This window comes from Sarcophilus harrisii, chromosome 2 (assembly GCF_902635505.1).
Source record: "Sarcophilus harrisii chromosome 2, mSarHar1.11, whole genome shotgun sequence".
Lineage (NCBI taxonomy): Eukaryota > Metazoa > Chordata > Mammalia > Dasyuromorphia > Dasyuridae > Sarcophilus > Sarcophilus harrisii.
This window is the reverse complement of record NC_045427.1, coordinates 523,045,311-523,061,884: the sequence shown is the minus strand read 5'-3', so window position 1 is coordinate 523,061,884 and position 16,574 is coordinate 523,045,311. Positions and strand designations below refer to the sequence as shown.

Genomic DNA, 16,574 nt, shown 5'->3' with positions numbered 1-16,574 from the left:
AGGCTGGTGTTTCTGTCCTTTCCTCTTACTAGGATAATTCATGTCTCTTGACTTAGTTTCCACTCTAATATTTTGCTAAAATACATAGAATGCTATATAATTGTATGTGCTACAGCCAGTTCAGCACACCTCCATGACCATGAATAGTGTAACATGGCTCTAAATCATTTACTGTTAAGTAGGAGCAGGTGTGAGTCTCACCTTTTGCTTTCAGAGCCAAAGCTCTGAGGGAATCTGCTTCACATACCATGCCCTGTTTTAATTATATTCAATCCATCCATGTTCAGGCAACCGAGGTTTTGGGAAGGTCCCAGGTTGGCTGAAAGATATGCTTATTTCAGTGGAATGGGTGGAATCAGGAAGTCAGATGAGAATTTTGTGCAAATGTTTAGTGTCCTCAAAGAGTATTATGACTTATGTCCTAATGAAGTGTGCATGCAATATAACCCTTTAATTGTTGAGAATCTTTTAACAGGGAAAAATGGTTTATTTGACTTTGAATTATAAACCCACACTATTTCATCCACACTTTCTGAAAGGTTGAGTCATGGTGTCATTTCCAAAACTTGGGAGCCCCAAATCAAAGGACCTGAATTCAGATTCAGAAAGTTGCTACTTTCTAGCAACTAAGAAGTGATAATTGACTTTAAGTCTCTTTTACCTAGGAAAATCAGTTATGTCTGGTTTTTCCTTCTTTGTGTTTTGATTCCCATGGTAAAGAATTAGTGACCTTTTATGAAGTCTGACTTATATTTACTCAGAACAGTTTGCAAATGTAGGGGCATATTTCTCTACTATGTTTTGCATAAATCACCAGAAGATCCTTGTCAATTTGGAAACCATGACTAGTGTGCTATGATGATGCCTGGTTCTAATCATCTAAATCTGCTCTTCATGATTGACTATTTGCATGCTTTAATGTATAGAGCGTCAGTGTATCCAAAGAGCTGCTATTGATGTTTTAATTTTCTAATCCCACAACAGAGAAAGTGGCACATGCCAAGGAAGAAAACCTTAGTATGCATCAGATGCTGGATCAGACTTTACTGGAGTTAAACAACATGTGAAAACCTCCTTAGCGGCGACCACATTCTTACCTTTTTTGTGTTTTTTATTTTTATAAACACCTGCTTGCCATGAAACCCCTTTCATTTGTTTTGTTTTATTTTGTTTTACCACTGTCACAGGAACATCTGCAAAATACCGGCCAGACATTAGGGGAATATCAAAAAAAGGGCAAGCCTTAGACAGGTCAGCGTGATGATGGTTTAAATGTGCCATTTCCCAGTATAATGTTGCCTACACTTTGTAGAGAGTATAGCAACACAGTATGTGCAGTCCAGGAATGCTCACTAAAGCAGAATGATTTCCACTTCAAGTGCCAACTCTGTATTTAACAAGATTAATGTTGGAAACACAATCAGGTGTGGACTGGTGCTACTTTGAGCAAAAGGTACTTCTGTGGTCTTTTGTTTGAAAATTATACAATTTAGAATTCTGTCCAGCGCAGTAATTTATTTGTCTGAGTTTTATTAAGAGATGAGGATTTGGACTTTCTATGCTTGAATTCGATTAAAAACATCAACAAAAGATTTGTAAGCCACACAGCTGTTTTACGACTTCAGTCTTTTTTCTAACTTGTACACTTGCAGCTCATTACAAATTGTAGGGCAGCATTTCAAAATAAATTTCCACTCTTCTTTTTATCTTATTTTTTTCATGTTAAAATGAAAGATTAATTTAGGCACTACATAAAATTCATAGAGAAAGATGTTTCTTATCCGTATTGGGGGAGGGGGAATTAAAAATCGGTATTTGCCTCACTTTATTTTACACACTCGAGCAGTTTTTAAAAGTTATAACTATGTAAACATTGTATAATGATATGGAATAAAAATGCACATTTTAGGACATTTTCTAAATTTGGTGGTCTTGTCATTTGTTTTCCATTTTGTGAATCTGGATTGTGTTATTTTTTTCTGTACCCATTATTGCATTGTTTCCCTAAAACAAGGCACCAGAGAAAAGCCCAACTGAAAACTAGATTGAACCTTATCAAGACAGCATAAATGTAATGATTTATTGAAAAACAAAAGAGGGAAAATGACTTTTATGATTCTGTTCGCAGAGATGCCACTTAATCATACATGTACTTATTAGAACATAGATAAATGACAGTCTTTAACATAAATTTCCAGGATTTTCTAATTGTTTTCTTCCCCTAGCTACAGACAACAAACATTAAATGTCTTTAGCCCTGTAAGAGATAATTTATAATTTAGGAAATGCATCAAATTTCTTTTGCTTTCCACATCTAATTAAGAGTTTTGCTTTAATAGCTCTCCTTTCTTCTTAGAGCTGAAACTCTTAACTTCCCGATGGGCCTTAACTTCTTTATTTGTAAAAAGAAGAGATTGAACTAGAATATCCTTTTTTGTGGACCCTTCCAGCTCTAAATCTATGATCTTTTCTGGGCATCAGTTGACTCGTCTACAAAACAAGGTAAATAAATACTTGCCACCCAAAGCTGGATGTAGAGAGGGAAGAAGATGAATATAATTTCATGAGAGTCTTCTAGTTCCTAAATTTAGAATCATTCAAGATATGAGCATAAAATACTCTCTACAGACCAAGAAAAATCCAAATTAAGAGGCATTTCAGATACAACTAAAGAGGAATTAACTTATAATTAGTCACTATATTCTATATGATCATAGATATGGAACTGGAAGAGGTCATGTCATGTTGTGCAACTCTCAGATTCTACAAATGAGAAAGCTGAGCTTCACTTTCTCAAGTAAGGGACTTGCCCAAAGTCACATAGGGAGTAATATTAATTGGTTTTCAGTTGGTTTCAGTGTTATCATTTGTGACCATAGTGGTTTGCTGTTTCCTTTTTTGGTCCATTTGACAAATGAGGAAACTGAGGCAAGTGAGGTTAAGTGACTTGCCCAGGCTCATACAACTACTGAGTGTCTGAGACCAGATTTGAACTCAGGAAGTCCTTACTCCTAAACCTGGCGCTCTTTAGCAGCATTTATAAAATGCTTTAGGATTTCCAAAGCATTTTACATCCTTTATACTCTTTGATCTTTATAACATGCCTGGAAGTTATTGTTATCCCCATTTTACAGATGGAACTGAGGGACAGAATAGATTAAGTGGCCACATATTTGAAGTGAGATCTCTCTGCCTCCAAGTCCAACACTATCCACCATAGCCCAGCTTCTTAAACTATGGTTCACAATCCCATGGGGTCTCATAACTGAAGGTTAGGATCATGAAATTATGATTTATTATCATTAAATGTTTGATTTATGTACCTACATATCTAGGGTCACGAAAATTTCTCAAATGTAAAGGGGTCATGAGTGGGAAAAGAAGCTCTGCACAATAGCAGTGGTTCTGTGTCGTAATACTATTAAAAAATATTGAGGATCTATCCAAAGAGTTTTTTTGTCCATATGGGTTGTATTATACGTATTTATCATATTAGAAAAAAAACAAAACTAATTCTTTATATAGATCTTCAAACCGTTTCAGAGATGCCCATGATTCTCTGGACCACTTAGCTGAAATGGGATTTGAACCCAGGAACTGCACAGTACGTGATTATCCACGATTGCCAGAAATGCCCTGGGTCTTCCATGCCTTTTGTAACCACTGCTGCTCAGATCTTAACTTTCCAAAAGTCTCCTTCACCCTTCCAATGGCTCCTGAGATCTCCCTGGGTTACTGAGTTTTCCCCCAAGCTACAGGAAGTGGTTGCAGCTGTCTGGGAGAGACTTTGGAATGTCCCAACGAAAACAAAAAGGGCTAAAGTATTAAGTGAGTTAAACAAGCTTCGTGCTATTGCTTCCAAAATTAGAGACTCGAGTTTTGAAAGAAATTAGAAATGTGTGGAGCATTCCTTCCATTCTGCATATTTTTTGACACTGAGGCTTTTCAGAGCTACATTCCTGAGACAGATGTCATAAATTTTGTGTGTCACACTGAATGAGTGAAGCTTTGTTGAGTGTTCACCAATGTGGATATAATTTATGCCAGAATTGTGACAAAGGAAAATAATTTCTCAAGAATGAAGTTGGCTCCTGCTGCTGAGAGACTCAGTTTGCTATTTGGTAGGTAACGTGTATTTAGCACCAAGAATAAAAATAAAGGAAAATTTTTTTTACTCTTACCTGGACATTGCCACAATTGATGCCCTAAATTCAATCCAGCTTTTTCTCCACTGGGACTTTGGGAAAACTTGAATGTTTTGTTTTTTTTTTTTTCCCCATGATTGGTTTTCCCCATTGCACTGGAAGATCTGATTACTACCTCTTCCCCCAAGAACCCTTCATTGCAAAAGCCCCAAGCCTAACAACTTTTAAGCAACAGTCTAGTGATCTTGCATAAATTTTGTTTGTGAGCTATGCGCTGGAGGTGGAGAACCTTTAAAATTAGTTTCAGGTTTAAACAATAGGAATTAGCTTAGAGGGGAAAAAACAAGGCTCAGAGATAAAGATCACTTCTATGGCCCCACCTTTGAGCCCCTGTTTGTATTTCTTTGCTGAGAACTGGCTGGGAAAGAATAATGTTGGCCTAAAGCAGAAATTAAGGGAATTCAGCCGCTATTGAGAGGCTCAAATAGTTTCTGGAAGTTACTTATTGAGTGGTTGTTAAATCTTCCATCTCTCAAGATGAAAGGTTATAACCCAAAGGGTGAAGTAACATTTGAGGTCAGATGAGATGGTTTACCTGTATTGCTGAGTGACCATTACTGATGTGTAAGAGCTGAGATATTGCCAAATTGAGAGGAACTGGCTCAGCATTCCAGAACAGGGAGGTTACATTTAACATGTAACCTGAAAGTATTCTTTATTCAGCCAAGGAGAAAGGAAGTCACGGAAATAGTGATTCTTGAGCCTGGCAAAATAATCAGTTGTGTTGCTGTTTACTTCTTACTCCCAGGCTAATGTTGGGCATTAGTTTAGTTAATATCTTTTGACTGTTTTATCCCCTAATAAGGACAACTATTTTCAGACATTTAAAAAAAGTTGTTTTCCAATTAGCGTAAGTGAAGTTGTTTTACTTAGGATCACTAAAAAACAAGACAACAAAAACTAAAGTCTTCAGATAGGAAAAGGGACCTGACCTGTGATTTTTATTGGCATAAGGAACTTCCAGGTAAGGAAACTCCTAGCAATATAAACTAACCTTTTCTCTATAGTCTTAAAGAGTTATCTGGAACCTTGAGAGCTTAAGTGCTTTGCCCAGAATTACACAATCCACGGTGCCAGAAGTGAGATTTTAACCCAGGTCTTCCTAGCTTCAAGACCAATCTGTTATGCATTATAACACTCCTAGATCCATCAATAACATTTAGGAGTTTTTGCCCCAGTTTTCCTACAGGTGCTAAGAAATCATTGATTTGCCACATTCCATGGCAGTGAGTTCTAAAGCCAAACTTAAATTCAATATTTTATCTATGAAAATAATTTCTAAGTAATGATAGAAAACTTCATAACTAAATTAATATGAATCTATATTAATATAACATGATGCTTTTATGCATGGATTATCCAGTGTGATGGAAGTTATTCAGTACCTATAGGTTATAGATGTGGCTGCTAACAGTAATTTAGTAAACCTGTACCCAATATTGACAATTTGGTTTTCTATGTCATAGTCTATTTAATGATGTAGTTTGTTTTTTATTAGGACAACCATCTCTTTTTAGTAAACAGAAATAGCCAGAGTTGTCATGATTGATATATTCAAAGTCCAAAATATACTTACCCAAAGGATACCTTTTTAAAGATTTCATCATCCTTTGTTTATTCCTAGATATAAAATAGTTTAATTCTCACTTTTTGGAGCATTCAGGTCATTCAGCAGTCCTAGAAAAACTCACTGTGCAGCATGTTTCCTATCAACACAAAACACTGGCAGATAATCTTGCTCTATCCTTTGTTCTGAAATTGTTAAATTATAACTATTTAAGTTGTGCATGAGCCAGAGCTGTGCTCTCTCCTTAAATCCAGAAATGCACACCATATTGTATATGTTGAGGATTCAGGGCTATGAATCTTGCAAAGTAATTGGGATGGTGTAGACTTTTTTACTCTCTAGGCATATCAGTGGTATATGTTTGGTATAATACTGTTTGTTATATAAGCCCCTGATGAGGACAGTCTGACCACAAAATTGGTGGATTTTAGACTGATGATGAAAATGATAACTTACATTAATAGAATGCTTTGCACTTTATATGTTAGCTTATCAGAACTTCACAATAATTGAATGAGGTAGGTACTCTTATTATCTACATTTTTCAGATGAGGAAACTGAGACATAGGGCTTAAACACCAGGCTTCCTGACTCCAAATTCAATATGCTATCTACTATACTGCCGTCAAAGAAAAAAGTATTTCTAATAATACTGATATAAACTAAGATCTTTTTGGGGAAAAAAAGTGTAACTTTGGGGGAGACTCAGACCCTGAGAAAATTTAGAACACAAGGTTTTGCAAAAGTGAATGATGAAAAGGCAAACTGTGTCCCCTTTGGGGAGACTCAGACCCTGGGAAAAGCATACCTTTCCCAGACAAGACCTTCCCAAGTTAAGTGGTTTCATTCAGTCAGAGATCTTGTTCAAATCGCCCTCCATTGAAACTGAGATTTTTTGGGGGTGTCCCAGATTCCCTTCAGGGAGTTCCCAGACTTTGGGAAAAGATTTCAAACTCCCATTTAAGTGATTTTTATTCAATTGGAGCTCTCTGCCTGATGATACTCTATTGATAAGCCCAGACAGCTCCCAGCCCTAGGCCAACATTTACTCACATAACCAGGGGGTCTGTTAATCCACCTTTGCCAAATTCCTAATGAGGAGTTTTGCCCACTAAGAAAGTTCCTTTTTAGTGAACAATAAAATTCCCTTTTTGTCACAGATTTTCAGGTTTGCAAATTCTTTCGCATTGGATCTGCATCTCAGCAGAGATAAGGGGATCTCTCCCCTTATTCCCACACCTCATCAATACTATATTCTGCATTTCTTGGCACAAGTCTGCCAGAAACAATTTTGTTCAAACAAGCATTTCTAGATTGGAGAGAGATGTCCATATTAGACTAGCCACTGTCCCCATCTCCCTCTCCCCCATCATTTGACTACCATAACACAATTTTAGATGACCTATTAAAATATTGAACAAGGAATAAATATATTACAATACAGTTTAGGTTAATATTCAAGAAGAGTTGACTAAATCACTATCCCATTCCTTCACTATTCATTCCCCTAATAGACTTCCTCCTTTCCACTGATATTTTAATTCTCAATGGAGAAGAGGGATTCCAAGCACCTGCAGGTGTGTGGGACAAGCTATGTTATGAATTTTTTGTTAAAAGTGTGGGAACTTACTTCACACCTCACAGATTGACCAAGATGACAGGAAAAGATAATAATAATGTTGGAGATAATGTAGGAAAATTGGGACACTAATAAATTGTTTGTAGAGTTGTGAACTGAACCATTCTGGAGAGCAATTTAGAATTATTTGCGCACCCTTTGGTCCAGCAGTGGCTGTTTTCAGAAGAGCTCATCAAAAAAAGAAAATAATCACATGTAGCAACCCTTTTTGTAGGGGCAAGGAACTGGAAATTGAATGGATGCCATTAGTTGGGGAATGACTGAATATGTTATGGTAGATGAATATAATGGAGTATTATTGTTCTATAAGAAATGATGAGCAGGATGATGCAGAAAAGCCTGGGAAGATTTACATAAACTGATACTAAGAGAAGTAAGTAGAACCAAGAGAACATTGTACAAAGTAACAACAAGATTATGGGATGATCAGCTGTGATAGACTTGGTTCTTTTCAACAAGGAAATGATTAAGGCAATTCCAATTGACTTGTGATGAAAAGAGCCACCTGCATCCAAAGAACTATAGAGACCAAATGTGGTCTTTTGATGCTGATGGTATTTGTTTATTTGTTTGTTTTTTTTTCTCTTTCTCATGTTTTTTTCCCCTTTTGATTTGATTTTTTCCCTGTGCAACATGACAAATATAGAAATATGTTTAGAATTGCACATGTTTAACCAATAATAGATTCTTGCTATCTAGGGAAAGGAGTAGGAGGAAGGGAGAAAGAAAAATTTAGAACACAAGGTTTTGCAAAAGTGAATGATGAAAGCTATTTTTGCATGTATTTGGAAAAATAAAAAGCTATTATAAAAAAATAAAAATTCTGAGTATTCCAAATCTTCATATTGGCCATGTCTTTAAAAAATCTTATTCTAGACCTGTAATCTATTACCTTCTGTTCAAGAATTAGAAAGCATGTTTCATCTTTGCATTGTAGAATTATTATTGGTCATTGTATTGATCAGAATTCTAAAGTCTTTCAAAGTTGTTTTTCTTTACAGTGTTGTAGTCATTATGTAAATTGTTTCCCTGATTTCTGCTTAATTTATTCTGTATCAATTTGTTGAGGGGTGGGAAATATCCTAACAGCTATGGAGTTCCCGGGCAGGTGTCGCAGGTTTTTGTGTAAGAATTCACAGTCCCGATCTGCAGGCAGGTTTTTGGCAAAAAAAAAAAAAAAATGAATTTATTACACTGGGCAAAAACTTCCCAGAGGGCCAAATACAGAGAGGAATTAGCAAAGGTAGGTTTTTGGCAAAGATGGGTTTACACAGAGAAACAGTGGGCCAAATCCTGATTGGAAATTAGCAGCCTTTGATTATATTTAGGTTTCTATGAGCTGGGCTCCAGATGAATTTGAGGGACTAATCAATAATGGTAGTAATTATGCCCCAGGTCAAGATCTCCAATTGAATTGTAGGTGGGGATCACCATGGGAGTTTTCCCTAGGAACAGGATGGTAGAGCTGCTTCTAAAAGTCAAGAGGGCCTTTCCAACCCAGGCCCACCCCCACTCCTCCAAAGATCAGGGGGACACAGTTCCTATTACATCAAATTCATACAAGTTATCCCATATTTCTATGAATTTGTCCCTTTTATCATTTCTTATGACAATAGTATTCCATCATATTATTATACTGTATTTTGTTTTCATCTCCAGTTGATAAGCACCTATTTAGTGCTATTATTAATATTCTTGTACATATGGATCCTTTCCCTTTTTCTTGTATCTCTTTGGGGTATAATCTGAGTAGCTTTGCTGCTGGGTCAATGGATATACAGTTGAGTCATTAAGGGGGTTCCAAATTCCTTTCCAAATTGACCTCCATTGGTGTACATTCCTTTCAACAATTAACAATTGTCATTTTTCATTTTGGTCACTTTTGCAATCTGATTAATATGAAGTTGACAGTTTATAGACTTGCACAATGATAATTTATATTTAGAATGATGTTGGTGATACACTGACGTTTTAAAAGGATTAACTTGTATTCATAATATTTTTTACTAATTCAGGAAACTCATAATAAAGTAAAATTTCAAAAACAAGGTAACTGTTAGTTACTAAAAAAGTCAATTATTAAGAACCTTCAAAAGGGTTATATAATACTGAAACCTTGTATCCTGCCCTATGAAACTTTCTTAATGATCTGTGTGCACTGTTTTTCCCCTGTGAAAATCTTATATACTTAATTCAATTCAATAAACATTTAATAAATGCTCAGAAAAAGGAAAGGAGGCAGGGAGGGGAGTACAATGAATAGAACACCAGCTCTGGAGTCGGGAGAACCTGAATTCAAATCCAGTCTTAAGATACTTAACACTTACTATGTGACCCTAAGCAAGTCACATAACTCCAATAGCCTTGCCAAAAAAAAAAAGATTGGGTACTCTCCTTAATCCCTTTACTTAAGTCTTTTTTTGTCCTATCACCCTCTTTTCAAGGATTTTGAAAAAACCTGGTTTTGGAGTAGAGAAATATTATTTCTTAAGCAGTGAGGTAGATAGAGAAGAAAACTTAAGTTCAGATCTATCCTCAGATACTTACTGTGTGAATCTGGGCAAGTCATTTATCCTGTCTGCCTCAGGTCCTCTACTATAAAATTGGGATAATAATAATAGCACCTAATTCTTAAGGTTCTCACAAGAGTAAAATGAGATAATATTTATAAAGTGGTTTGCAAGCTTGAAATAAACAGATATTAACTATTACTATTAAAAGAGAACAAAAAGTTTTAATATGGTTCCATACTACCTAGCTTTTATATATACAATGTTTATATATAAAATATATACTTATTTTATATTTATGCATTATTTATATGTAAGAATATTTATATAAATAATATACAATATGTAAATACTAACAAATGCAATTATATGTATATATTTACATATATGGGCATACTATGTACAAATGTATGTATCTATATCTATATCTTGATATAGATATATACATATATTGTGAGTTTGAATTTGGTGTAATAGCAAAACTCATTGTTACTGAGGTTGAAGTCTACACCTACTACTCCCCAACTCACCATAAGGTTGTTGGGTTTCCCCCTTCCCCTGCTATGTTCATACAAAATTCAACTAACACAGTAGATTAGATGGTCTTGTACCTTCCTTCCAGTGACATCCAGTAGGGACATGAATGGAATAATTCACTTAAGTAAAAGAGGGGAGAAATGTATTCACAGAAAGGAACTGTGATACTAAGAACATCCAAAGGTGACTGGTTTCTTGGAGCCTGAGAAACTGTTAACCCCTCTTTGGCTAATAACACTTAATTTGATCTCATCAATGTGCCCACTTTTGTCTTCTAATACAAATTTCATCCTACTCGAAGGCCTTTTTATTATCTGCCCTTGTTGTCAATGTCTCCCCATAAATCTGACATAGAAACACCAGCAAATACTAGAGGCTTTATTCTGGTTCTTTTTAATAATTTATAGATACCAATCCAACCCTTGGTTGTAGTTGTTCCCTCATTGTCAGAGCATTATAAAATTAAATCTGGAAGGGATCTTGGGACATCCACCCCTGAATTTTACCAAAAAAAAAAACTTGAAAAAATAAAATTGAAGCACAGAGATGAGTGATATAATCTTATGCAAGTGATTCAAATTTATTTCTCCAGCCCTATCTGATCTCCAGTCTCAATCTGGCTGCCTAATAGATATAATGGGGATCTCTTAGTCTCTCAGGTTCGAAACTTTGGAATCAACCTTTGATTATTTGTTGTCCTTAGTCTCCCACCCAATCATATCCAAACTCTATCAATTCTACCTTCACAATATCCTGAGCCTGGGTCTTTTTTCTCAATTCACAAGGCCCTTACCTACTAAATTCAGGTCCTTATTACCCTTTACCTAGTCTATTATAATAGCTTCCTAATTAAGACTCTTGATCTCTAACCTCACCTTCTCCAATGTGGAAAATGAATGACCGAATCAATAATGTTGATAGAGTCAATAAGACCCCAGATCCTTAGTAGCTAGGTGGACCCTACGGAGGGGCTTGGACAGAAGACTTTTGTGGAATTTAAATTGGCCCTTATTGCAGTAGGCCCCAGTTAAATTCCCACAACTACTCCCCGAGGCAAGCAGGGAGGAGCATTATCTTGTCCTTAAGTGGTCCTTTGTTGCAATCTGCCCTTGTAAAAATCTTTGCATTGCAAAGTTGTCATGACTCCATAATTACTATATCCTAACAGAAGCCCTTGAGGTTATTTTTTGCTGATAGCCCTCTTTTTTGCTAACTCCTTTTAAGAACTTAGTTCATTTACTAAGTATTACAGTGTCTGGTTCTTTAGGAATTTAAGCCTTCCTTAGGCATCTTCTCCCCTGTTATGGCATCTTCCCCTTTGTTAATGGCTAAACTCCCTTTTAGAACTTAGTCCGCTGCCAACAGCATAAAATCTTTGTCTCTTGATTTGGAGATGGTCTAAGCCTACAAATTCTTTTGAGATACTGAGGAGGGGAGCCTCCAAACTCTTTCTCTCTCTCTGACTTTGGGAATGAGCCAAGAGGTAAAGCAGTTGAAGCTCCTTGAAGAAGAAAATCTCCTTCCACCCTGCCTCTTTGAGAGAAGGCCTCAGAGAATCAGATAAAGTGGTTTTATCTAGGTGGAACTGTTTGAGTCCTGAGCTAAAGAATTCCAACCCTATTCAACTGAAGATCTTCTATTCAATTCAGCTCAAGCTGTACCCAGCCCCATCAAGAGCAACCCCCAGCTTGTAGCCAAGACTTATAAAAGAGTATCTAAAACCCTCTCTTTGCAGAGGTTCTAACATGCCATGCTATGCCAAGGAAACCTCTGCCCGCTGGGATAATATTCTCTCCCAGTGTTACCCTCTCTTTATCCTCACATATTTCCCTAACAAGACTTATGCCCCTAGAAACTTTACTTCTCTTCCAGGACTCCTCCACTACTTTACTTTCTGTTGGGATCTTGCTACTAAGGAGTCAGCTTTTCTGTACATGCATAGAAAAGGCTGACTTCCCAATGCCAATAATAAATCTCTTTTATCATCCTAGGTTTTTGGGTTTGTAAATTCCTTTATGAAGAACCTCTGTGCCACCAGAAGGGGGGCTCCCAAAACTCCCTACTATGTGCTGAATCCAAGGGGATGTAGGGGAACCTAATCTCTCTCTATTTGGTTCCCTGAACCCTGAACCTGCCACTAGACCTCATCATTTTACTCCCTGACCACCTAATCTCATTTTGGTTCCCTGAATCTAATCTCATCATTTGGTTCCCTGACACCTAAATCTAAACCTCATTAATACTTCATGACACTGGCAGAAAACCCCAATAAAATTTGAGAGTTCAACTCCCCGTACCCCACCAATTGATTTCTGAGTTTAAAAACCATAGTAATTCTAGATTAAAATGGCAGATTGTCCAGGAAGTACCTTTTCCCTCATAGGGAGGAAGAAACAGATAAATAGAAATATGCAGAATACAAACACACACACGTACACCTCCCTATCATTTCTAATACACAGCTTAACTAGATAATTTGAAATTAGTATATTAAGTAGTTACCTGGAGTCTGGTGATTTGAAAAACACTTGAGCTGTCTTTACCCAATAAAGTATAAAATGTTGCTACCTCTGACAGCTGCAGAGTCTCAAATTTGGCTGTAATTCTGGACTTCTTAAACCAACTTTATGTGCTACTTTCTTCTCAAGGACCAGTACAGCTAAAAAATTGGCTTGCTTGTATATTATCTGTATCCTTTTCTTATTCACTGCTAATGGCTTAAAAATTGTTCATAAACTCTACAGAATTTGATTTGAATTGTTTATGACTGTATCTTTTTCCCTTGAGACTCATACCTGGGTTACTCTGAGATTCTTCAATCTCTTTTTAGTTCTTCAATCTACCTTTCCAGATGTATTTCATCTTCTCTCCCTTTATTCACTCTCCATGATCCCCTCAATTCCTGGTCAGGGAACCAAATGATGAGGTTTGGTGCAGGACAGAGTTGTGGGAATCCCTTCTGGTCAGCGCAGGTCCTTCGTAAAAAAATTTATGAACCCGAAAAATTAGACTGGCAAAAAGAAGTTTGTTGACACTGGGAAGAAAGCTCTTGCTAGGAGGCTGACTTCCTCAGTGGCAAGGTCCCAACAGAAAAGTAAAGGTCTAGTAGAGGATCCTGGCAGAAAGATAAACAAGGGGTGTAGAGAAATCCTGACAGAGAGATAAAGAGGAGTTAATGCTGAGAAAAGGGTGTCTTCTCAGTGGGCAGGGGGTCCTCCAAGACAGCTATGCCAAGGAGAGAGAGAGAGAGAGAGAGAGAGAGAGAGAGAGAGAGGTTCCTTGGCATGGCATGTCCTGCTTTTAGGTCTCTGCAAAGAACTGAGTAAACAGAAACTTGTTTTATCTTGGCTGGAGGCAGTTTGAGTTGAAATCAGAGTCTTCCAAATCATCTTCCAAATGAATAGATTCCCATTGAATGAGTGTCCCTGGACTAATCTTCAACTCAATAGAGAGTAGAGGGTGTAACAGAATGAAACTACTTATATTGATTCCCTGGGGCTGTCTTTCTCAGGGGAGAGTTTCTCCCCTTCAAGGAATTTTCAAGTCCCAAAGTCAGGACAGTTTCAGGATTCCCCCCATCATCCATTCCAGACAAGCTGGACTGGCCATTCTCTAAACTCAACAAGCCCTCTCTTACCTCTATTGTTTGAAACTCCCTTCACCTCCATCTGGCAAAATTATTCCCTTCCTTCAAAGTTCACCTCATTTGTTGTCCCTTTTATAAAACTTTTCTTAATATAAGATACTCACTTGACACTCTCTACTTTCATCAAATTTTCCTATAGCACTTGTATCCAGTAAAGGGTAATTCTTTGAGAGAATATAACTATATGATTTTTTTGGTTTTATATCTCCAGCACTTAGCATAATATTTTTTGTATGTAGTAGACATTTAATAAATATTGGCAGAATTTAACTGAACCTTTCCTTTGCCCTTTGTGTGTTCCTTACATTGTATTCTACTTACTTATTCACATATCACCTCCTCATTAAAATATAAGCTTCTTGAGGGCAGAAATGGTCTTAGGTGTGCCTATGTATTTAACTTGGGCATTATGGGTAATTCAGAAAAGTATAGAATCTCATTTATCTCAAGTTTAAATTTTTATTGACGGTAATGTATTTTATATATATGACATAAATAATAATGTAAACAATATCTAATTAAGTACCAAAATACAGGCCCAGTCAGAGACTTCAGTAAGAAAAGCTCTCTGGAAGATAGAATGGAATAATTAGATATGGTTGTCCCATGACCACTAACTCCTAAGATTTCAGGGATAGAAGTTTGCATTCGTTTAAAAACAAAAAAAACTGGATCAGGAATGCAGGAGATTTGATGCAAATGAGTTCCACATCTTTTCAGTGATGTCCACATAGCTCTCTTTCTGTGCCTTTTCTCCACATTCTCAAAATCTTAATCAAAAAGTCTCAAAGTTCAGGTCCTCATCATCTCTCACCTGAATTATTACAATAGTTGCCTAATCATTACCTTGCCTTTAAATTCTATCCCTAGCCCCTCCTTCATATAAATGTCAAATTAACATTTCCAAGACAGATCTAATATCCCTTGATTCAGAAATTTCCAATAGTTGTTGATTGTCTAGAATAAAATATACAATTCTCAGCCTGTATTTCAAGTGTTCCACAGCAACCCCCACTACCCATCTTTCCAGTCTCAATTCATGTTACTCTTCCTTTTCCCCATCCCAGTCAAATTGGCCTGCTACCTGTTCCACATAAATAATATTTTATCTCTTCTGCCTCTTTGTGCACATATTTAGAATGCATTCTTTCCTAACCTCCATCTCATAGAATTCCTAGTTTTGTCACAACTTGGGTGTCACCAACTACATGAGGACATCTCTGATGCCATCATGTTATTAATATTTTCTCTAGAAATGACTTTTCATTCAATGATGTTGTAAAGAAAAACCACTTGGAAAGATTTGAGAACCCTGTTTAACTCAATCACCAATCACAACTTGGAAATAAAATCCAATTCCAACTCTTGAAAGAAAGGTGATGGACTAGAGATTCAGAATAAGACATACATTTTGTGTTGTTTTGCTTGACTGTGCTTATTGATTACAAGATAGATTTTTTTTTTAATTTTGTGAGATGAGGAGTCATGATGATAATATGATGAGGTTAGTAGCAGTCAGAGAGTTGTGGAAATCCCCTTTTGGTCAGAGGCTCAGATTCTTCATGGAGGAATTCACAAATCCCAAAATATTAATGGCAAAAATGGAAGTTTATTGTTGGATAGGAAGCTAATTTTGCTAAGAGAACAACTTCTTTAGTGGCATAGTCTTATTAGGGAAATGGAGGCTGGCACTGAGAAGAGACTGCTTTCTCAGCAGGCAGGGTCCTACTTTGGACATTCCGCAAAGAATGAGTTCAGAAACTGCCCTTTAAAAAGGAATCTTAAGGCTCAGATTTCAGGTTGAAAAGAAAGCCAAAGTCACCAGACCTAGATGCTTATCAATATCCGGCCCAGATCTCCAATTGGAATTTAAAAGGGTCTGGCATCCCCCAAAAGATCAATGGGGTGCTTTTTGACCAAGATTTCTAATTGAATAACAAAATTTAGCTTGTCTGGGGAGATATGCTTTCCTAGGAGGGCCTGAGACTCCAAGATCAAAAGGAAACAGTTTCACTCCCCCTTCAAATATATTTTTAAAAAAAGATAAAATTATAAGATCATCAATGATTCATTGTTTTTTTAATGTCCAGAAGAGAATAGAAAGCAATTCAGAAGGAAACACAAATAACATGACATATTTTAAAAGAAAAACAAGTTATATGTAATATAAATTTGTGATTTCATGTATAATTCTCTTACTCTGTTTTCTCCTTGTAGAAATGCTTATTTTGTAGGTGTTTGTCAACAATAATTTTAATTTTTTTAAATTTAAAATTACTACATATAACCTCTTTATACATATGTATTTGTGTATACATATATATATATATATATATACATAAAAGATGTGTGTATATGCATATATATATATGCATATACACACACATATATGTATATAATTATATACACATCATTCCCTGATATACCTCCTCATTGAGGACAGGGACTATTTCATTTTTGTCTTTGTAGA

At 36.3% G+C, this 16,574-nt stretch overlaps 1 protein-coding gene across 7 annotated transcripts in view; it reads left to right on the top strand.

The window, feature by feature from the left end:
- TPM1 (tropomyosin 1) overlaps positions 1–1,922 on the top strand; it is a 30,814-nt gene extending 28,892 nt beyond the window's left edge. For all 7 annotated transcript variants that reach the window (XM_003755618.3, XM_003755622.4, XM_003755617.3 and 4 more), the window contains one exon: positions 985–1,922. In XM_003755618.3, coding sequence (XP_003755666.1) covers positions 985–1,067 — 83 coding nt within the window. In that variant the 3' untranslated portion in view covers positions 1,068–1,922. The remainder of the gene's footprint in view (positions 1–984) is intronic.
- The last annotated feature ends 14,652 nt before the right edge of the window (positions 1,923–16,574 follow it).